The sequence below is a fragment of the Odocoileus virginianus genome, chromosome 5 (genome assembly GCF_023699985.2).
Source record: "Odocoileus virginianus isolate 20LAN1187 ecotype Illinois chromosome 5, Ovbor_1.2, whole genome shotgun sequence".
Lineage (NCBI taxonomy): Eukaryota > Metazoa > Chordata > Mammalia > Artiodactyla > Cervidae > Odocoileus > Odocoileus virginianus.
This window is the reverse complement of record NC_069678.1, coordinates 34,253,871-34,276,916: the sequence shown is the minus strand read 5'-3', so window position 1 is coordinate 34,276,916 and position 23,046 is coordinate 34,253,871. Positions and strand designations below refer to the sequence as shown.

At 38.0% G+C, this 23,046-nt stretch overlaps 1 protein-coding gene across 2 annotated transcripts in view; it reads right to left on the bottom strand.

Moving 5' to 3' along the window:
• DPYD (dihydropyrimidine dehydrogenase) overlaps positions 1-23,046 on the bottom strand; it is a 904,243-nt gene that overhangs the window by 222,461 nt on the left and 658,736 nt on the right. For both annotated transcript variants that reach the window (XM_070467755.1, XM_070467756.1), the window contains 2 exons: positions 4,867-4,987; positions 3,931-4,050 (listed from right to left, as the gene is read on the bottom strand). In XM_070467755.1, the coding sequence (XP_070323856.1) occupies positions 3,931-4,050; positions 4,867-4,987 (241 nt within the window). The remainder of the gene's footprint in view (positions 1-3,930; positions 4,051-4,866; positions 4,988-23,046) is intronic.

Here is a 23,046-nt window from a genome sequence, read left to right as displayed (position 1 = left end):
TTGACAAATAAAATAAAGTTAGCAAACAAATAAAAGTACAGGTCAATTTTTCAGCCTGTCAAAAGTAAATTATATTGAGCCTTCTGCAGATGACTTTCAGAACTTCCCCTATCTGTGGGTATGTATGTGTATGTGTTTACATGTGAAAGAAAGGAAACATGTAATTGGGCAATGGAATAACAATAAACCTAAGGAATACGCCCATTCCCCGCTGATAAAAAGAACCTTTTAAACACAATGAGGAACAATAATAAAATTCCTTCAAATGAGTTTACCCCATTCCTTGATTACTATTTCTCCTGATGCAGTTATAAATGGATAAAAGCTATCCTGACATAACTTTAGTTATGCCACACAGGACTTATTTTTAACCATCTCTAAAAGAAGCTTATCCACAGAGATGATTTCATGTGAAAACGTCATACCACAGATGTGTAACACTATTTACATAGGTGATAGTAATCACTGAGTTAGGAGTGGGCTTAAGGTATCATTATTTGGGGACAAGATCAAGAAAAAGGTCAAACTAAATCAAGAAAAAAAAAATAACCAAACTAAAACTAGGAAAAATAATGAATAATTCACTTGAGGACAGAGCTAATAAATAATAATCCTGAAGAGATTAGTGTTTCTTCTGACCAATAGAAGCAAAGATTTTTCTCCCCTCCCTTCGAAAAAAGGAAAATCCAGTAATTTACTCAACTCTGCAGTGATACACAAAGTAACTGCTGTTTGATTTTTTTAAAATGTTTCACATGGATTCTAAATAGAGAAAATTGTGTGGTAACAGCTTATAGTATAAGGTCTCTACTGTTCAAAGAAAAGTAGAGAATATTGATCCTTTAGAGACAATGATTTGGACAGAAGTACTTATATGGTGGAAAGCTTAATTAGTCATCCTACTCTCATGAAAATATTCCTTATGAATACTGAACAAGATTTTTTCTGATACTGTCCTCATTATGAAATCACCATTAAGAGACTCATACTGTTATCATGAATCTTGCCAGGTATTTCTCTTACAAGTAAAATTTAGGTTTATAAATCATTTTTACTATGAATTGGTTCATATGTTTGACCATCTTCCCTACTGTAATTACCTACAGATGACTTGGCAAATGCAGTTCTAAAATAACAAAGCTGAGGACGACAGCATGGGATGAAGTCCTTACTCTCCCTCGATATAAATTTTAAACTTCAACAGGTAGAAGTTACCTCACTTAATGACTTCTATAGGCAAAATGACATTTCTATTTAACAAAGAAACCTCCCTCTAAAACAGCAGCTTTCCAAAATTTTTGAATTAACCACAGTAAAAAAATTCAGTTTACATCATGACCTGGTACTGAAATATACCTATGTGTGCATTACATGGATAACTAAAAAAGATGTTTAACCACTGCTTATCTCACCCATGAGCAAAGCATTCGGACATTTTCCTTATCCAATTTCATTAAAAAAAAATGATTACAGTTCATTAAGCTTGATTCCACAACACACTCATAAGTTGGGAACCAAAGTTTGAGAAACATTGCTTTAGAATACTCTAGAATCCAGACTAATCATATTTAAAATAATGAAACTGACATTCCTTAGCTGAGGTTCTATTTCTGAAGCTAGCCCCTTATTAGCTAACGTGTTTTAAACGAAGGACATCACTGAAATGTGAACATTGTTCTAGAGTATGTGCACTGCTCCAAGTTCCTCAACATTTCCCTGTGGAAACAAAACCAAAATCTCCATTTCAAATAACAGGAATCTTATTCCAAGGGAAAACAAAAACAAAAAACAAAAACTGATAAAAAGCTAGAAAGTATTGAAAGAGAAAAATACCCTTTTCCAGCAATAAAAAGTATATTTTGTATTTCAGATGGCTTTCCAAAACTAAAGTCTTTTCAGCTTTCACTTAAAAAAATTAAAAAAAAAAAAACCAAACCTATAATTCCAGCAGTTTTTCTAAAAGTAGATATCCCAATGTTCTGAGACAAGACTTGAGTAAGTATTAGCACTGAAAATGAGCTGTGGGAATTTTTTTTTTTAATTTTGTAAAAATACCTGGCATATTTTACATGGTTTTCTATACTGAAACAGAGTAATTGATAAAACTAGGAATGGTATTTAGCCATTTTGATATTTTCATCATTCCTAAACTTTGAAGGAATTAGTATTTAACACATTTTGCTAGGCTAGGTTTCACTATAACTCATTCTGAAGGTACTTTGTTATAGAACTGACTTCTATCCTAAAATATATTATCATTGCCGGTTTAAACTGTTTTTCAGATTATATTACCTTTAGATTAAAGCAAACATTGCCTTAAAGGAGAAAAAACTATTAACTCTGTCAATATGGAGAGAGTCTATTTTCAAAATAAATTGTTTAATTTGAAAGGACTGAATATAGACCCTATTAGAAATGAGGTACAAAACCTTAAAAATGTTAGGGACATTTTGTTGTTTAAAATTAAAGTTCCACACAGGCTTGGCTGAGTTTATAGCCCAAGTGAATATTTATACATGAATTTATAAATCTCAGAAAGAGAGTTTTATGGAAATGTTAACAGGCCCTGAGGTATAGCTGAACTTGTTTGCAGGTACCACTATAATTCCTAGTGTATGTATGCTTAAAAGACTGCAACACAAAAGACTTTTGCTAATGCTATAATTCCATCATTTTATTAGACTGAGTTATACTATGGGAGAATATTCAGAAACTGCACCTCAAATGAGAAAACGTGAATGGTGTTACTTATATAAAATACTACTGCAATAGTTCTCTTATTAATTTTTAATGTTCCGTACCCTCTGTGACCTCCTTCATTCTCTCGCTGTCAACATGGCAGGCTGGAGAAATTGAAATGGGCTCTGACAGAAAACAGTGCACGTCACAGCCCAACTCTGGGATCTCACAACTCTCTTTCTGAGACACTGGCTAACTCGCTCCACGTTATTCTGCATTACAATAATATTTAAGGCCCTGTTTGATAGCTCCTGATAAAAGGGAGTTCTGTCTGGACCCTGAACAGGTGCTCCTTGTCAGCCTTCCGCTTTCTGACATTGTGGGAATGGCATTCAATTAAAAGCAGAATATACTCTTTAAAAAAAAAAATCATGGCTTATAGCCACACTTCACGCTCTCAAAACATAATACCTCAGCATGCAGAGAGCTTTATTTGTGTCTATGCAGCCTCTTCCAAAAGCACATTTTGGTCTGATTCAGCAATGCTTTTCTTGAACAGTGGGACACTGCTATGTTATGTATATTTACCACTGTCTCTATCACCAAGGAGACTAATCCCCATACCAGTACAGTCAAGAACCTCACAGCATCGTCTTTGCATGACCAAGTTCATGTTGTCACAGCAACAGACTGCACAGAGCAAAGACACTGAACGGGACTTTGGGATTAAAACTTCTCTTTCTGTTTCAAATGCAAGTGTTTTATGATGAGAAAATGTGCGTGAAGGTATAAGGTCTGCAAATATCTTGTCAGCTGAAGCTATAAATGGAACGTTTTAATGATTTATTTCTGAAGAATGAAGATTTCAAACTTCTAGGAAGAGTGGAAACTAACCCAGACTATGGAAAAAGGTATTAAAATCACTGTGCTTATATTCTTCTTATAAGGCCTTGGTATTAGCTTTTTACTAATTAGTAATGAGACAATTGTGACAATGAGAAATCCTGAGTAATGCACAGACCACAAGAGAATAGGATGTGTGTGAAGCCCTATCTTGGTATTCTCTCTTCTTGTGCCACTAGCCACTTGATGGATCTGTTCCATTTGTCATAACTATTAGGAATTTTGACAAGCAGTGAGTTATAAAAATTGGGGATCAAAAAATACACAGTATTCTTGCTGGTAACACGATCTCTTGAGTTTTCACCAACCCTCATGGAAGCAGAAATGGGGGGAGAGGGTAACACCTACCGGACACTCCTCCGTATGTAGTCCGCTTCCCGGTGCCCACTGCTGGCCAGGGTGTGCCATCAGCTTTTAATCCCATGAGACCCGAGACAGTGTTGGTGGCTGTAACACCATCTGCCCCACCTATGAAAAACATAGCATTCATCCGCAGCTCTTAAAGGGACAATGGTTAAAACCCATTCAAACCCACACAATCCAGGAAAATGCACACACTACTTTCTCCTGATAGCATTTCCTCTCCTCCAATGTATTCACTAATCCCATGCCCATAATTATGCTTAAAATCCTAGACATAAGAATTTTTAATTATCACCACTTTATTTTTCCAATTATTATACACATTTGTGTTTTGCACTCAGTGTTATTTTCCAGGTAATTTACAATATCTTTACAAATCAGGATGCAATTTCCATTGGATAGCATGCAAGCATATATGATTTGTGAAACTATGCACTGATTGTACGATTGATGTATTCAAGGTATTTATTGAGCATATGTTTAAGGCAGTGTTCTAGCTTCGATCAAATACAAAGGGAACTGGTAAGAAATTTCACCTGCGGAAGCAGCTATCTTTTTAAAAAATTTCATTAAAAGTTCAAGTGCTGTTGCTGGACTGTTACATTATGAGGTCATTTATTTTGCAGTGCTCTGCTGTGACTGTGGCTTTGTCTCCTAATTCTTTGTGTATAAAGCAGGTGCTTATTAGGAAAAATGATAGATATACTTGTATTCCTGGGCCAAAGTTTGAAGTCCATCCACTAGGTTGAGTATAGGTATGGATCTACTGCATTTGTGAGATCAAGTGCTCAATTCAACAACTTCCTTAAAGTTTAAACAGAGATGTACACATAAAGTGGTAGATGAGATACATTTTATCACAGCTACGAAATTAAGGCCCAGAATACATAACGAGGCAACTGACGTGAGTTGGATTCTTACCTTCCTTTGCAGCTCTAGCTATGCTTACAATATCAGTGACATTTGGGGTCAACTTGGCAAAAAAAGGAATCCGAACAGCTTGCCTAACCCAGCGACAGATGTTCCGCACCAGCTCTGGATCCTGTTCAAATAGGTCAGTTAAATATAGAAAATAATTAAAGAATTGTGATCAAAATCTGTACTGGAACAACAGCAAAGCTGGAGATGTGTGAGACAAATCCAACCTGACAATGAGCTACATGATAAATTTCTCAAATTCTTCCTCAGTATTACACCTAGGCTCATTAGGGAATGAAGGTTAACACACTTTCAGTGAACTGCAAATTCATCACATAAAGGTTAAATTCCTCAAGGGAGCCTTTGGAAAATAAAATTACAAAGAACCAAATGGAAAGTGTTTCCCACTTGCAGTTAAATAATATCAGAAATAAAGCATAGACTTCTGGGGAGGTAAGTTTGAGAAACATCACAGAATTTCTAACGACCTCATTGGTTTAAGCCTATAAAAATATTTGAATAGCTGATTCCCAGGTGAATGATATGAAATCTGAAGCTTATTGTTTTCATTATTAAAAGACTTAGTCTTGTTGAAGTATATTCAAAAGAAAATATGTGACTTCCTAGTCAATCTAATTATGATATATAGTATATGCTAATATGGGATAATTCAGCCTTAGGTTATACACGAGCTGATCAGTAATTTTAGCTTACTTTTGTAAATGTTACTAAGATCTGTGCAGTACTTTTCAACATTCATCTACTTGAAAGAATTGATCAAAATGACAAAAATGAAACAAAATATCAAACACTCATTTTTAAAAGCAAGGCATAGACGTTTTTCTCAGCCTTTTTCTTGTGATTTTTCAGGCTTCTAGTTTCTCATGGGACAAGTATCATTTAGAGGGCAATCACCTTCTTTTCCATTGAAAATAACTTAGCAGTAGTAATGTTCCTTGATTTCAACACATACAATAGTCCTTCTTTTCATTACTTTTAGTGCAAAATTTATTCTGACAGGTAATGATAATGTGCTTTGATAAATTACATTAAAATATGCAACAGCAATTTGTTATTGAACTTGGTAATATTATCCTAGGAAGTTAAAATGCTTTATTTTTTTTAAAATTAAAGATCCACCCAGAAAAATACAGACACATATTTAAACCATGGAACATGAGGCAAGTATTTCATTTGTAATTAATATTTTTATATGTAAGAAAGTTGCTCTTTACATTTTAACCTTTCAAATTCTTTTAAGATGAGATTTCTAATGTTTTAACCTTTAGAAAGAACCTTTTCACTTAGGTTTAATGTATCTTGATCAGTCATCTTGTATTACTCTAAAAGTTATGTATGTGCTAAGACACTGCAATGAGGTAATTTCTGTTGATTGTTATTGTCTCTATTCAGCAAACTAATAATTTTAACAAGAAATCTTTGACTTAGCTTGTTCTTTTTTCAGAATAGTAATTTCTTCATTAAATATAAATATTAAAAAAGCACTATATAGAATGCTCTACAGGGCATATTGTGCATTATGAATAGTAAAATCTAGAGACTTAACCATACAAATTCTAACTCATGAAAATGGAGATCTGCCCCTGCCCATGCAATGTTCATGAAATATTTATAACCACTGCATTGGCATTATGAAGGCAGTTGCATCTTTGTGACTTTCATTTTTACGTTATGAATTTCCATGGGACTTAGCCTAGAAATGACAGTAACTCTAGATGATACGAATTACATGTCCTTCATAAAAGCTCTCTTTAAGGCAGAATTTACCAATAATTTAAAGATCACTGAATCTTTAAATTGCATAAAAGATGGCAGGTAGCCTGACAAGAATTAGTGAAACAAATTTAAAATATTATCTGGTTCAAATACAGTAGACACTAATAATCTGATATATGTTTCTAAGTAGCTTTCAATACTATTGACCACCACCCCTGTATAGTTGACTGTCACACTTTCTTCTTTGTTCACTCTCACTAGTTGAATACTTTGAATGAGTGCCTTTTATCATTTCAATTTGAAATTTGCTCAAGAATTTTCAACTTATTCTTTTTAAACTATGGTCCATTGGCTACCTTTATTTACTTGAATTATCTGCCACTATTTTGAGATAGCAAAATTTAATCCTCTTAAGATGATGCTATGAAAGTGCTGCACTCAATATGCCAGCAAATTTGGAAAACTCAGCAGTGGCCACAGGACTGGCGAAGGTCAATTTTCATTCCAATCTCAAAGAATGTTCAAACTACCGCACAATTGCACTCATCTCACACGCTAGTAAAGTAATGCTCAAAATTCTCCAAGCCAGGCTTCAGCAATACGTGAACCATGAACTTCTAGATGTTCAAGCTGGTTTTAGAAAAGACAGAGGAACCAGAGATCAAATTGCCAACATCCGCTGGATCATTGAAAAAGGAAGAGAGTTCCAGAAAAACATATATTTCTGCTTTATTGACTATGCCAAAGCCTTTGACTGTGTGGATCACAATGAACTGTGGAAAATTCTTCAAGAGATGGGAATACCAGACCACCTGACCTGCCTCTTGAGAAATCTATATGGAGGTCAGGAAGCAACAGTTAGAACTGGACGTGGACAACAGACTGGTTCCAAATAGGAAAAGGAGTATGTCAAGGTTGTATACTGTCACCCTACTTATTTAACTTATATGCAGAGTACATCATGAGAAATGCTGGGCTAGAAGAAGCACAAGCTGGAATCAAGATTGCCGGGAAAAATATCAACAACCTCAGATATGCAGATGATACCACCCTTATGGCAGAAAGCAAAGAGGAACTAAAAGCCTCTTGATGAAAATGAAAGAGGAGAGTGAAAAAGTTGACTTAAAGCTCAACATTCAGGAAACTATGATCATGGCATCTGGTCCCATCACTTCATGGGAAATAGTGGAAACAGTGTCAGACTTTATTTTTGGGGGGCTCCAAAATCACTGCAGATGGTGACGGCAGCCATGAAATTAAAAGACGCTTGCTCCTTGGAAGGAAAGTTATGACCAACCTAGATAGCATATTAAAAAGCAGAGACATTACTTTGCCAACAAAGGTCCATCTAGTCAAGTCTATTTTTTTTTTTCCAGTGGTCATGTATGGATGTGAGAGTTGGACTGTGAGGAAAGCTGAGTGTCAATGAATTGATGCTTTTGAACTGTGGTGTTGGAGAAGACTCTTGAGAGTCCCTTGGACTGCAAGGAGATCCAACCAGCCCATCCTATAGGAGATCAGTCCTGGGTGTTCATTGGAAGGACTGATGCTGAAGCTGAAACTCCAATACTTTGGCCACCTCATGCGAAGAGTTGACTCATTGGAAAAGACCCTGATGCTGGGAGGGGTTGGGTGCAGGAGGAGAAGGGGACGACAGAGGATGAGATGGTTGGATGGCATCACCAAATCGATGGACATGAGTTTGGGTAGACTCTGGGAGTTGGTGATGGACAGGGAGGCCTGGCGTGCTGCAATTCATAGGGTCGCAAAGAATCAGACACGACTAAACAACTGAACTAAACTGAACTGAACTGACACTTCTTACTGGGCTTCCCTCATAGCTCAGTTGGTAAAGAATTTGCCTTCAGTGAAGGAGACCCAGGTTCAACTCCTGGGTCTGGAAGAATCCTGAATCCTGGATCTGGAAGAATCCTGGAAAGAATTCCTGGGTCGGGAAGACCCCCTGGAGAAGGAAATTGCATCCCACTCCAGTACTCTTGCCTGGAGAACTCCATGGACAGAAGAGCATTGGCAGGCTACAGTCTATGGGGTAGCAAGGGTTGGACATGACTTGGCAAGTAAATCACCATATTTCTATTGGTAAGGTTTATGCTGTTAACCTTAAGTTAAGGTTTATAGTGAGTAAGATATATGTTGCCTGTCTCCATACATAGTTGAACTAGCTGCTTACTAATCCTCATACCCAGCTGAAACATAATTTGCTTGTCAGAATATTAAAAACAACTTCTAGCCAACATTATTGTAAAACTTAATGACTGCTCTGTAAATTGCAAGGTTTTGTTTGACAGGCATAATGGGGAATATTCTAATATTACTAGAAATGTGGTGAGGCTAATAAATACAAAATAATGAATCTGTAAACTTTGGGGAAACTATTCACATACTCCTAAAATTCTCACACTTTTGCTATGAATGATCAAGATCTAAAAGCAATGAATAGTACTTCTGCATCTTCTCATTTGCTAGAGATAGCAGCAGGTGGTGATGCCCTTCCTCACAGGCCAATTTTCAGAATCTTATTGAGATGAATAAACTTTAGACAATTTCTAATTCTCCCCTATGAAAAGTCTTCAGGATAAGAAATATACAAAGGCACTACAGTCTCTCTGACAAATCAAGACTTTAACATTATCTACACCAACAAAAAGTCAATAAAAGAAGACAGTTTTTCACTGCTTTTCCAGTTCTAGGCATATAACACTGTAGGCACTCAAAAATTTCTGTTGTGTTGACGGAAGACGAATAAATGATAATTTCATAGATTTTCAATTGATTTCTTTATATAAACATCAATTTATAGATTATGTCTGGGTTTAAGAAAAACTAATAATTTTATGATAGACACTGTCTAATAGGATGAAATTCATGAAGACTTTTTTACAAAGCAGGAGAGATTCTGAAGAAAAAATGGCAGATAATCATGGAAAAAGAACAGTCTAACAAGTGAAAAGGCTGGCTTACATCTCAACATTCAAAACACGAAGATCATGGCATCCAGTCCCATCACTTCATGGCAAAATAGATGGGCAAGCAATGGAAACAGTAGCAAACTTTATTTTCTTGGGCTCTGAAATCACTGCAGATGGTGAATGCAGCCATGAAATTAAAAGACCCCTGCTCCTTGGAAGAAAAGCTATGACAAACCTAGACAGCATATTAAAAAGCAGAGACATTACTTTGCCAACAAAGGTCTGTTTAGTCAAAGCTATGGTTTTTCCAGTAGTCATGTATAGATATGAGAGTTGGACTATAAAGAAAGCTGAGCACCAAAGAATTGATGCTTTTGAACTGTGGTGTTGAAGACTCTTGTGTCCCTTGGACTGCAAGGAGATCCAAGCAGTCCAGCCTAAAGGAAATCACTCCTGAATATTCATTGAAAGGACTGATGCTGAAGCTGAAACTCCAATACTTTGGCCAGCTGATACAAAGAACTGACTCACTGGAAAAGACCCTGATGTTGGGCAAGATCGAAGGCAGGAGGAGAAGGGGACGGCAGATGATGAGATGGTTGGATGGCATCACCATCTCAATGGACGTGAGTTTGAGCAAGCTCCTGAAGCTGGAGATGGATAGGGAAGTCTGATACCTGCAGTCCATAGGGGTCGCAAAGAGTCGGACACGACTGAGTGACTAAACTGAACAAATCTTTTAAAGTGTCTAGTCCACAGAAAGTTTACCTGTATCACCAAGTTTTTATTGGCTTTTCCTACAGATATTCACAATGCCCATCCCTGATCATCATTTGTAATCGTTCCCACAGCAACCACTTGTATATATGTGTGTGTGCTACTTTAATATCTTATTAACCCCTTTGTCATTTATGTGATCACTAAAGAAAATCGTGAGGCAGCAGAATGGGTTGTCCTGTGATAGGGGTGTGTGATATCACAAGCAGGAAAGCAGTGAAACCCTTAAAGATTGAATGACAGACGGGTAAGCACCTGGTGGTCTTGAGGGTACTATGTGACATAAAAGCACCAGATAAAGCTTGTGAGATGCTAAGACGATTATAAAAGCAAACTAGAGATAAATGTGACCTCTGTGACAATTTTAATGAGGACCAGTCCTATGTCTGTCTGCAATTAATACACTCTGGAATAGCTTCCTATGAAATATGAAACAACAATGATAACAGCAAAAAGCAAAAAATGTAATTCTGAGAAGACTGTTGCAGAAATTTCCATTGTCCCAAACTGGCTGCTTTTAAAAGCTTAATTTTCTATCTGGGCCACAAGATAATAATTTTTAATTCCAGTAACTAGTATGTCTCTAGTTACACTTCAAGGGGGCTCTACAAATGATGTACCCTGTTGCTTTTGAGAATCCTTAGATGACCTCTCCATTGTAGGACAGGTATTTCCACCAATTACCTAGAACATCAAATCTCATTGATTTCGTGCCCTGGTACAAAGGAATAAGCACTAGAGAATGAGACTGTGAGAATTTCTTGATAAGCTAAATTACAAGTGAAATTTTTGACTTTAAGAAACATTTTTCTCCAATTTCCCTGGTAATTTTCACTCTGTACAATTCTTTTCAAAATGGCTTTCTTAGAAGGTGGCATTTCAATGAATCCACTGAAAAATTTTACCAGTTATGAAATGTTTTCCACTAAGGAACTCCCAAGTCTTAATTCACATGACATGCCAGGAAGTAGCTAGCATTTTTATTATGTCCACTTTTCTGACAGAGAAAACTGGGGCCCAGAAGATCAATCTCAGTACCTATTTCACCTTTTTAATTTTCTTTCCCATTATCATGTCCTAAACCATCATCTTCTTTAGCAAAATTGCCCCCTAACGTAAAATGCAGCCATCAATTGTAAACGAGAACTATAAAAGGCTTCTACTTTCATTTATATCTGTAAGACTAGATGTAGGTTCAGAATAACAGGCAGAAGTGATATATTTATCCTTCTATGTTAATAAAGCAAGACAGGTAGAGTTAACTACTCCAGCTAGGCATAGGAATGCAGATGTTTTAAATTAACTTGTATTTTAGCATATGTCCTTCTTGCACCAGTTTTCCTGACATAAGAGTTCTAATGATGGCACAATCACCTTGGAAAATCACTTGGCACTTTCCTATAAAGGTAAATATACACTTACTAATCTATGAAACAATTCTATTCTGAGTTATATATCCAAGAGACATGAAAACATATATCTACATGAACTCTTGCACACAAAAGTTCATAGCAACTTTTTCGACATAGCTCCAAATTGGAAACAACTCAAATATCCATTAGTAGAATGAATTGGCATGTCTACACAATAGAATACTAGTCAGAAATCTAACGAAAAAAATAAACTAAGAAATCATGCAACAGCTTGGACAGAATTAAGAAAACATTATTAAAACATTATTCTCAGTAAAAAGTGAAAGTGATAGTCGCTTAGTTGTGTTCAATTCTTTGCAACCCCATGGAGCCTGCCAGGCTCCTCTGTCCAAGGAATTCTCCAGGCCAAAATACTGGAGTGGGTCATCATTCTCTTCTCCAGGGGATCTTCCTGAGCCAGGGATCAAAACCCATCTCCTGCATTGCAGGCAGATTCCTTACTGTCTGAGCTACCAGGAGTATTTGCTATATGATTAGATTTGTATGAAATTCCACAAAGGAAAACTATGCAGATAGAAAGCACAGAATTGGTTGCTGTGACTGAGGTTTGGGGATGGGAGACAGATTAAATGGGAAAAGGTATAAGGAAATTTTGTAAATTAAAAAGTGCTCTATATCTTGATTGTGATGGTACTTACATGAGTATACACATTTGTCAACATGTATCGATGTGTTGATTTGAATGTGTTTTTTCTGTTATAAGCAAATTATACCATGACCAATTTCATTTAAAAATTTAATGGACCATACAATCCATGGAATACTCTAGGCCAGAATATTGGAATGGGTAGCCATTTTCTTCTTCAGGGGGTCTTCCCAATCCAGGGGTCGAACTCAGGTCTCCCACACTGCAGGCAGATTCTTTACCAACTCAGCCACCGGGGAAGCCCAAAATAATTTCAAGGGTATTTAAACATAAATAGGGTTTCCCTGGTGGCTCAGATGGTAAAGCACCTGTTTGCAGTGCGGAAAACCCAGGTTTGATCCCTGGGATGGGGAGATCCCCCGGAAAAGAAATTGACAAACCACTCCAGTACTCTTGCCTGGAAAATCCCATGGACGGAGGCGCCTAGTAGGCTACAGCCCATGGGGTTGCAAAGAGTCGGACACAACTTCACTTTCACTTTCTAAACATAAATAGAAAAATTATTTTCTAGGTCATTGTAGGCAATATGGGTTCTGTCATTTTAACAAATATTTGCTGACCACAAGGCACTGCAATTGCCCTCTGCTGGAGACAAAGATGAGTCAGACGAGGAAGGCAGAGTCTCCTAGGAAGTACAGCCCAGGCACAACAAAAAAACGTATGGCTCAAGTAGTAACGGATCCACTTGCAGTGCAGGAGACTCAGGAGACAGGAGTTCAGTCCTTGGGTCCAGAAGACCCCCTGGAGGAGGAAATGGCAACCCACTCCAGTATTCCTGCCTGGAAAATTCCATGGACAGAGGAGCCTGGCAGGCTTGAGTCCATGGAGTTCAAAACAGTCAGACATGACCGAGCATGCATGCGATGGATGTTAAGTATGAAAAAGGAGATCCTGATATGCTCTCATTTCAGAACACTTCAGAGCATGTAGCACAGCCCTTGGCACAAGTAAGATGGTAGGCTCTGAGAGACGGCATCAGAGGGCAGACAGATTGAATGACAATCACAGACAACTAGCCACTTTGATCACATGGACCACAGCCTTGTCTAACTCAATGAAACTAAGCCATGCTGTGTGGGGCCACCCAAGACGGACGGGTCATGGTGGAGAGGTCTGACAGATGTGGTCCACTGGAGAAGGGAATGGCAAACCACTTCAGTATTCTTGCCTTGAGAACCCCATGAACAGTAATGAGAAGGCAAAAGGTAGGACAATGAAAGGTGAATTCCCCAGGTTGGTAGGTGCCCAATATGCTACTGGTGATCAGTGGAGAAATAACTCCAGAAAGACTGAAGGGATGCAGCCAAAGCAAAAACAATACCCAGTTGTGGATGTGACTGGTGATAGAAGCAAGGTTCAATGCTATAAAGAGCAAGATTGCATAGGAACCTGGAATGTTAGGTTCACGAATCAAGGCAAATTGGAAGTGGTCAAACAGGAGATGGCAAGAGTGAACATCGACATTCTAGGAATTAGCGAACTAAGATGGGCTGGAATGGGTGAATTTAACTCAGATGACCATTTAATCTAGTACTGCGGGCAGGAATCCCTTAGAAGAAATGGAGTAGCCATCATGATCAACAAAAGAGTTTGAAATGCAGTACTTGGAAGCAGTCTCAAAAATGACAGGATGATCTCTGTTTGTTTCCAAGGAAAACCATTCAATATCATAGTAATCCAAGTCTATGCTTCAACCAGTAATGTTGAAGAAGCTGATTGAACAGTTCTATGAAGACCTATAAGACCTTCTAGAACTAACACCCAAAAAAGATGTCCTTTTCATTATAGGGGACTGGAATGCAAAAGTAGGAAGTCAAGAGCTATCTGGAGTAACAGGCAAATTTGGCCTTGGAGTACAGAATGAAGTAGGACAAAGGCTAATAGAGTTCTGGCAAGAGAACACACTGGTCATAGCAAACACCCTCTTCCAACAACACAAGAGGAGGCTCTACACATGGACATCACCAGATGGTCAACACTGAAATCAGATTGATTATATTCTTTGTAGCCAAAGATGGAGAAGCTCTATACAGTCAGCAAAAGCAAGACTGGGAGCTGACTGTGGCTCAGATCATGAACTCCTTATTGCCAAATTCAGACTGAAATATAAGAAAGTGGAGAAAACCACTAGACCATTCAGGTATGACCTAAATCAAATACCTTATGACTATACAGTGAAAGTGAGAAATAGATTTAAGGGACTAGATCTGACAGACAGAGAGCCTGAGGAACTATGGACGGAGGTTCATGACATTGTACAGGAGACAGGGATCAAGACCATCCCCAAGAAAAAAGAAATGCATAAAAGCAAAATGGCTGTCTGAGGAGGCCTTACAAATAGCTGTGAAAAGAAGGGAATCAAAAAAGCAAAGGAGAAAAGGAAAGATATACCCATTTGAATGCAGAGTTCCAAAGAATAGCAAGGAGAGATAAGAAAGCCTTCCTCAGTGATCAATGCAAAGAAATAGTGGAAGACGATAGAATGGGAAAGACGAGAGATCTCTTCAAGATAATTAGAGATACCAAAGGAATATTTCATGCAAAGATGGGCTCAATAAAGGCCAGAAATGGTAGGGACCTAACAGAAGAAGAGGATATTAGGAAGAGGTGGCAAGAATACACAGAAGACCTGTACAAAAAAGATCTTCATGACCCAGATAATTACGATGGTGTGTGATCACTCACCTAGAGCCAGACATCCTGGAATGTGAAGTCAAGTGGGCCTTAGGAAGCATCACTACAAACAAAGCTAGTGGAGGTGATGGAATTCCAGTTGAGCTATTTCAAATCCTGGAAGATGATGCTGTAAAAGTGCTGCACTCAATACGCCAGGGAGACCTGGGTTCGATCCCAGGGTCGGGAAGATTCCCTGGAGAAGGAACTGGCAACCTACTCTAGTACTCTTGCCTAGAAAATCCCATGGACAGAGAAGCCTGGTGCAGGCTACTGTCCATGGGGTCGCAAAGAGTCGGACACAACTGGACGACTTCACTTTCTTTCTTCTCTTTCTTTCTTCCTCCATGTCCCCTGTGCCTTAAGTTGAAGAAGACACAGAACTAACTGCTTGTGTATTCTCTGCTCCCCAGGCACACATGTTCTGAGTCTAGCTTTGGGCTTTTCTCTCCTTCTGCCTGGAATGTCCTTTATCTCTTGTCCCTTGGATAACATCCCTTTCCCTCCTACCTCAACACAGGATGGATTACTAAATAATGACTCCCTTTCAAATACTCTCAAAATGTGTCTTTATTACTTCCTTTATCACAATGTTTTATAATCTTTTTTTTTTTTTTTTCCATCTCTACTAGACTATCAGTCTGTTAGGGGCTATATCGTACTCCTTTATCCTGATCACCTTATATAAAGTCTAAGATACTAAAGATAAATACTGTGTTGAACAAAAGAATGAATAATTTCTAAATGTGGACCAGCTTTCCACAGTGAGAAAGAAAACAACTGCCCCTTCCCTTCAAAGGAGACAAAATAAGCTGGAGAACTTAAGAATTCGTAGCTTTTGTTTCACAAGCCAGTGGAATTTGGAAGCAGTCTTTTGCTGTCCTTTACCAGATACTGAACTGCTTTCAAGACAGCTGTGCTCTCCTGGGCCCAGCAATACAGTAAAAACTCCCTGAGGACCCAGGCTGCCCATGGCCCTTTCTGTCTGAATCTTTAGGATATTGAAGGTTTTCCAGAGTTTGTACCCCTAACCTTGCCTCAAGACCCAGTTATTGGTCCCTGGGGTTTGGTGGGGAAGTCTACCCACAGTTTTGCCAGTTAAAGGGAACTTGTACTACTTTAAATACCATTCCCTGTGACTAGGGCTTAATGCTATTTTTTCTTCCATTCATACAGCATTTCTCTAGCATATGATTCCTCTGATGTTCCTAGTGTCATTTTCCCCCATTCCCACACACTTAGTTTCAGAAGCTTAAACTTTTAACAGATGGATGAAAATTGCCATGGACTATTTATACGTGATTCTTAAGAAATAAGTATTCTTTAAGTCATTATTTTTATCCCATCTGAGGACCCTCTGGTCTACCAGCTCACTTCATTGTTCCAAATGGCAATTGTTAATGGTGGAGGTCAGCTCTGAAAACTGTTCAAATTTTCTCCTCCATAATTTGCTCCTATGGAAGCAGATTCAGACTTCTTTATTTATCTTGATACTATCTTAATCCCAACTATAAATCCATTGCTTCTACTGACCATGGCAATAACACTTGAGAAGGAGTATCTGATCAGTAATCAGGCCAATGGACATCTCCTGCTCACAGTTCCATGTGCTATTCTAGCCAATGAATGTCTTGCGAAAACTCTTCCTTATAGCACTATTGCTGTCTTACTATACAAATGCCTTGAGCCTCTACTCTAGGAACCCCAAACTATACCAAAACAAACAGAAAAATACAAGCTGAACTCAGATTCTGTACGTGGATCAACTTTTTGAACTGTTGAAAAATTGTGTAATCTTTTATAAGAACAGATGAGTAGATACACAAGGTGACTTAACTGGGATCTGAAATGTTCCTGTGAAGACACGCAGAAGCTGGCAACTTTGATAGACTGAGTCAGGCACCACCCAGATCCTCTTCCAGGAAAAGACTTGTGTTCGGTTGCAACACTGTGGTGAGCTGACAGCTTATAACTGCTCACCTTTTCAAGTTACTTTCAGTTTATAAGCTGAGGTCAGGGTCCTCTCGGGGAGGCCTCAGGCAACAGACAGTAAAACCGTGGTATAAGGACCCAGACGTTCTATCCAATGCAAGATTCCTCTAGTCGGCCATCTCTGCCCGAGAGTTCTCTGTTGGGCTGGTGAAGACTCTCCTCGTACCTGTTTCAGGGTCTGACTGCTCCCCTTCTTCAATCCTGAGTCCGCCCTATTTCTTCCATGGGTGTTACTCCTCAAGAAACCTTTTGCACTTCTAACACCATCTATCTGTCTGATTCCCAGAGGCTTCAATTCCTTACTTGGATTTGATTTCTCTCTCCGATAGGATTAGGGTAAATTCTAAGAAAGTTAAAGAAGAAAAAGAAACTCACCCAAATGACCCCAGTGTATCTAACTGAGAGAAACTCAAGCAAACTAAATGGAATCCCAACAAATCTCTTAACCTCAGCTTTCCTGGAAGCTCCTGGAAAAAAGTCAAGCCACTTTACTCAACAATGGACAATATATATACTCCTGAGTAAGAAAAGGCCCAATACCCAGAACCAGTACTAGTTTTCTCCTGAAAAAGACTGTTTTAAGGGAATAGTAGCAGACAATGGTCAGGTGTCCTCCATGTAGAGACAGTTCAGAGTCGTCACTGGAGTATAGATAGCTACTTCCTCTTTGATTCAGAACCTGCTGGAAGGTCATTGCTATCATATGGGACACTGGAAATGACTGTGCAGAAGTCTATGGATAAAGTAGATGGTACTTTTGTGTCTGAAAGGCCAAGTCTACCCATCAGGTGAGTGCAGCCAGGGGAATTGGAAAGCAATGGCAATTAATAATATGAAGAGACCTTTGTAAACTTCCTACAGCTGCACTGGGTCTCTAATATCCTATCCTAAAGTCTGCTTTTGCTTTCATACCCCTGAACTCTTGAATTTCTGGATTTTACCCTTTGCCCACTTTTTTTCTGGATAAGATCTCCATGAGTCTTGCCTGAATTGGCCTGCAGTCACCCTGTCTGCACCTATACTTGATCCATGACCTGCTGGTCAGTTACAGCCAGTCATTCCCTTCTGCTTCACAGTGATTTTCCTTTGCCTATGCTGGGTATTTCCATCACTACTTCCTTTGTTTTAGCTTTTATCATCCCTCTCCCCAGCCAAATCAAGAATGACACAGGCTCCATGTCTATCTTCGTAGGCAAACAAATGCCCTTTGAGAACCATATGCTGGCCATAGTTCATAGCAATAAAGATGCTTCAAAATCCTCTACATTAAAACATTTTTGAAAATGGCTTATTCTTTTCAGCATTACTTATGCTGAGGCCCTGCAAAGACCTTGATCTTTTCTTATATGCGGCGTGTTATTTATTTGTGAATTCAAAGGTTAGTATTGTCCATCACGCAGAAAGAGTGTTGTCCATAGTTTGTTAATGAGGTTACTCAGAGTAAGCTGAAAAATCTTACTCTATGGAAAGATAGGCTATGCACATGTTTTGCTGATACCTCCAGTAGAGGTTCAAAACTGTGGGCCAGCTGAGCCAAACTGAAACTCAGCAGGCTTCCCAATCAAGGTTCAGAACACACTCAAAAGGCTTCAGTGGGTAATGAAATGCCAGCAGTCACTTGCACTACTGTGTATGGATTCATTTCAGATAAGGGCAACTGAGTATTTAAGTGTATAACAAGGATTTTTTATTCTTTGCAGACTTCAGGCAGCTTGACATTTGTTTTCTTAATGCAAAACATTAGTGTAAACAGTGTAACAATTGATATTTTATACGTCTGTTGGTCTATTCACTTAGTCCATGTTTCTGAATGCTAGAGTTAAAAACAACCAGAAGCCCAAAACCTCAGTATCTTTATAATCCCATATTGGTGTGAATGATTAACCGACACAGGGAAGAGGCTAGTGTAAAACCGCCTTCTGCCCTGGAGCACCTATGATGCTGATACATTTAGGTTGAAGGGAGTCTAGGGAAGTCATGCTTCTGTCCTGGAAACTTTATGAAATCCAAGCAAGAAGGAATTATTGCTGAGGGAATTTTAAATAACAAAGCAGAGAAAACTGCAATCCCTGGGCAATGAATGGTTTCAGCTAAGGGAAGGCACCCATAACAAGTTGGTACAGTTCCTTAAGGGATTTTTTCCTACTGCGGCTGTGAGAGTTAGAAAGAGGTATCTAGCTAGGTCTTTGTCTTGCCAGTTCAGTAGACTGATTTCACTCTACGAACTCAAAAAGATTTTGAGATAACTAAAAGAAGGGTGACTTTATTGAAAAGTTTTTGTGTGAAAATATGGGATGGGGAAGATATAAAACATGACCTTTAGGAAGTGTGATTTTTCACAAACTCTTGATAGGAAATTCATGGATTTTAGATTTTCTCCCAAATTTTGAGCAATCTGAATGTAATTTAATTTTTATAAATTTATCTATTTATATTCATGGTTTATAAGAGTATACATCATAAGGGCCGTGTGTTTGTGTGTGTGTGTGTGTATGTGTATGAACTTAGGTGTGTAAAAAGAAGATTCTCTATTTTAAAGTCTTTCAAGTGTCAAGGAAAGGAACCATAGTGAGCCTAACCCCTCCCACCCCATTATGGAGGCTTCTTACAAGTATATATGGGGAAGTAAGAAGGTAAGTGAAATATTTTTGACAAAGGAAGAGCCAGTCCTCTTGGGTCTGGGATGACTTTCATGTCTGTAGGACACACAGCAGCTCTGGTGACCCTCCGGTGAAATCAGTGACAAAAAGTAGCTCTTACTCTCTTGTTTTCCTTTAAGAGTTGGTGTCTATGGTTTCTAGGATTAGAAAATTCTGTGATATTAATGGATTTTCTCCTAACTTTTCAGTATCTATTTTTCCATTTCTACTTCTACTCCCTTTCTATTTTTTTCTATATTGCCTTTTTGGTTCTCCAATTCAATTTTTCTGTGATCTGACACAGAATCTATATATTTCAAAACCAAACCCACACAGAAGATTCTCAGATACAAGCAGAATAATTCTTTATTTTATTTTATTTTATTTTTTGGCCATCTCTCCTACTTCGCACCCTTCCCATTTATTTTGTTAAATCCTCATTGCATGAAGTTTTGGTGGGACACAGAAAGCATCACCAATATGGAACCCACTGAAGAGGGAATTTTTCTGTCCCTATTCTCTGTCAACCAAGAAACAGTAATATGGTTTTAGGCATGGCTAACTGCTGTTCTGTTCCAGCCAAAATTCCCAATCTCATAATCAGAAAAGTGGCTGAAGTTTCTTTGTGTAGTGTGTGGTGCAACGTCTCCTGACAGTACCCAGCAAAGGCACTGGTGGCAGATATCAGCACTGGTAGAGGCTGCATTATGGGAAAAATTCCTGTTGCCCATTTTCTGGATCCATTTGGCTTCTACCCCTCTTCTAAGCCTATTGTTCCTGCCTTCTCTGGTTCTCTTAGACATCTTGTATCCTTCCAATAAATTTCCTTTTTACTTCTGAGACCAGAATCAGTTTCTGTTTCTTGCAATTAAGAGTGCTAAATGATAGTTAGCCAGCACCAAGTATAGAGTACCTTATTGTCTGAGTTATGACACCAGACTCCCGGATAGCCTGCTGATCTCTTTCTTTAGTCTATAGGTGGTCACTTTTTGTTCAGGATACAAAATCTATTCCAATGAATTGTGGTCTAGATATCTAGCACACATACTTTTCTGACAGCAAGATATTGTCTTTGATAATTTTCCTTTAGAAGGAGCTTTGGGTGTGGCAGGTCCTTAGCTGCATGGATTATATAGTACAAATAAATAAATAATATTTTTATTTAATCCCCAATAATTAACCTGAAACTTTCCATGAAATGTGAAATTCTTTTTAAAAATAAGATATTAATTTGTCCTCAAGTATAGTCAGAATCACTTAGGGCACTAAAAATTGGTCAAAGTCAAGAGAATATATAAATGCCCTTTGAGATTACTGTGTGTCATTATTTGTAATATGCCATTATAAGCAAGATATCATATTATTAAAGAGGCCCTTGCAGAAAGAAGTAATACATATCGCCTAGGTATAGGGAAGCTTGATTTGAAATGTATTAAGAGTAGCTATGATTTCTTAAAAGATAGATATGTAAACAGAAACTGGTAATACAGCCCATAAGAAAAAATATCTTGAAGCACTGAAATTAAATTAAAATAGGATCTCTCTTTCACTTCTAATACTTGCATGATTACCAATTCGACAAGGATCTTTCATTTATCCCAACTCAACTTTACTAAGGTGCTTGCAGCCTACACTGTTGATAAAATAGCTGATGAAGCTTGCATGAGGGAAAAATCTTCAAGCTGCTTGCTGCACAAATCATATTAGTATTAGAAACAGATGCGTATTACTTTTGTAATATTTAACAAACGTAAAGTACCCAAAGGACTGCTAAATTTAGATAGTTTATACTTTGCATTTTTTCACTTAAAAATAAGTGTGGTAAACCTTATTGGATCATATAATTAACGTTTACATGCTGCAGCAAATAATTAGCTTTCTAAAAGATTGGGCAAAGCCAGAATCCAGCATTACAAAAAGACTTTACTCATGCATTTCCAGTTGCTAATATTCCTCGATTTTAACATGGGGCAGTTGGAATCACCAATGCAATAGTCTTATTCTTACATTGTCCTTTCTCTGCTCAATAAAGTGTCTGTGGGAATTCAAAAACTATAGAATCTAAACCTTTCTGAATATTTGCAATAACCCTGCAGCTAACCATGAAGACTTTAGGAGTGGTCTCACTTTGGAATAAGAAACAGACATAAAAAGAATTCCAAACAATTTTCTTTCCTTTTGAAGGGTGTACAAAAAAGGTGGGCCATTAATGGCAGAGTGATTACTTTTCTTTACTTCTAAAGTGTGTGCCTTTGGGGTTGAGGGGAAAGACTGGAGTCTGGAAGGATTCACAAAGTGGCAACAACTAGAGCAGGGCCTCTAGAGAAACACATGGATAACGAATACCTAGAAAGACTCTAAAGCATAGGAATGCATGGTGTGATGGGAAATAGAAAAAAATAATCCAAATTATTGCTTTTGAAGGGAACAGAGAGAAGACATGACTAAACTGTTCAACGAGAGTTTAGAGTCAGCTTCCTAAAGAGTCTGTGCCTTATCCTTTAAGCAATCAGAGAATATGAAAAGCCATATGGTTAAATCCACGTTTCAGAAATATAATTCCATATATGTCTGCAGTTGGGTATGATAAAACGCAGTGCGAGCAGGGAGGTCTGAGAGAGAAGAGAGGCCTGTGGTATAAGAGTGCTAGTGAAAATCAAGAATATCAAAGTGGGCTGTAATATCATATTAGGGATGAATATTCAAAACTTTCAAGATGAGAACAAACTCTTGAATGAAAATCAACAACAATTCTGTTGAAGCAATTTCATCAACCAAGTGAGAAAAAACTAAAGAAACAGGTTTGGGGGTAAAATGATGAATGAGCTTTAGATAACATTAAGTCTAAGGTCCCTACAGGACAGCTAGCTGAAAGAATCCAGTTGAGAGTTAACAGGAATCTGGATCACAGGATCACTGGAGCATACACTTAGGAGCTGTTAGTATGTAGTTGGTGGTTGAAGTCTTGTGAAACCTTTGCTATTTCAGAGAAAGAAGAGAACAATGAGGAAAAATCCAAGGAAGAAGATAAACTCCAATAAAGAAAGTGTAGATGTAGATCTTGATATAAAATACACCAGAGAAATCAGGTAGGATGAGAACTGAAATGTAGGCAATAGATTATATCCCGTAGAGTCATTGGCGATTTATGGCACATATAGCTAGACATTATAGAGATGGAGGCAGATTACAATGGGTTAAGTAGTTATATTTATAGATACACATAGTCCAAGAAAACCAACAATAAAATTGGATTTTTCAGTTGATGCAAATAGATAAGAGGCCAACCATAATCAAGCAATCAGCCTTTAGCACCCCCACTCCCCTCCAAAATACAGGGCTTCCTTGTCTCACTC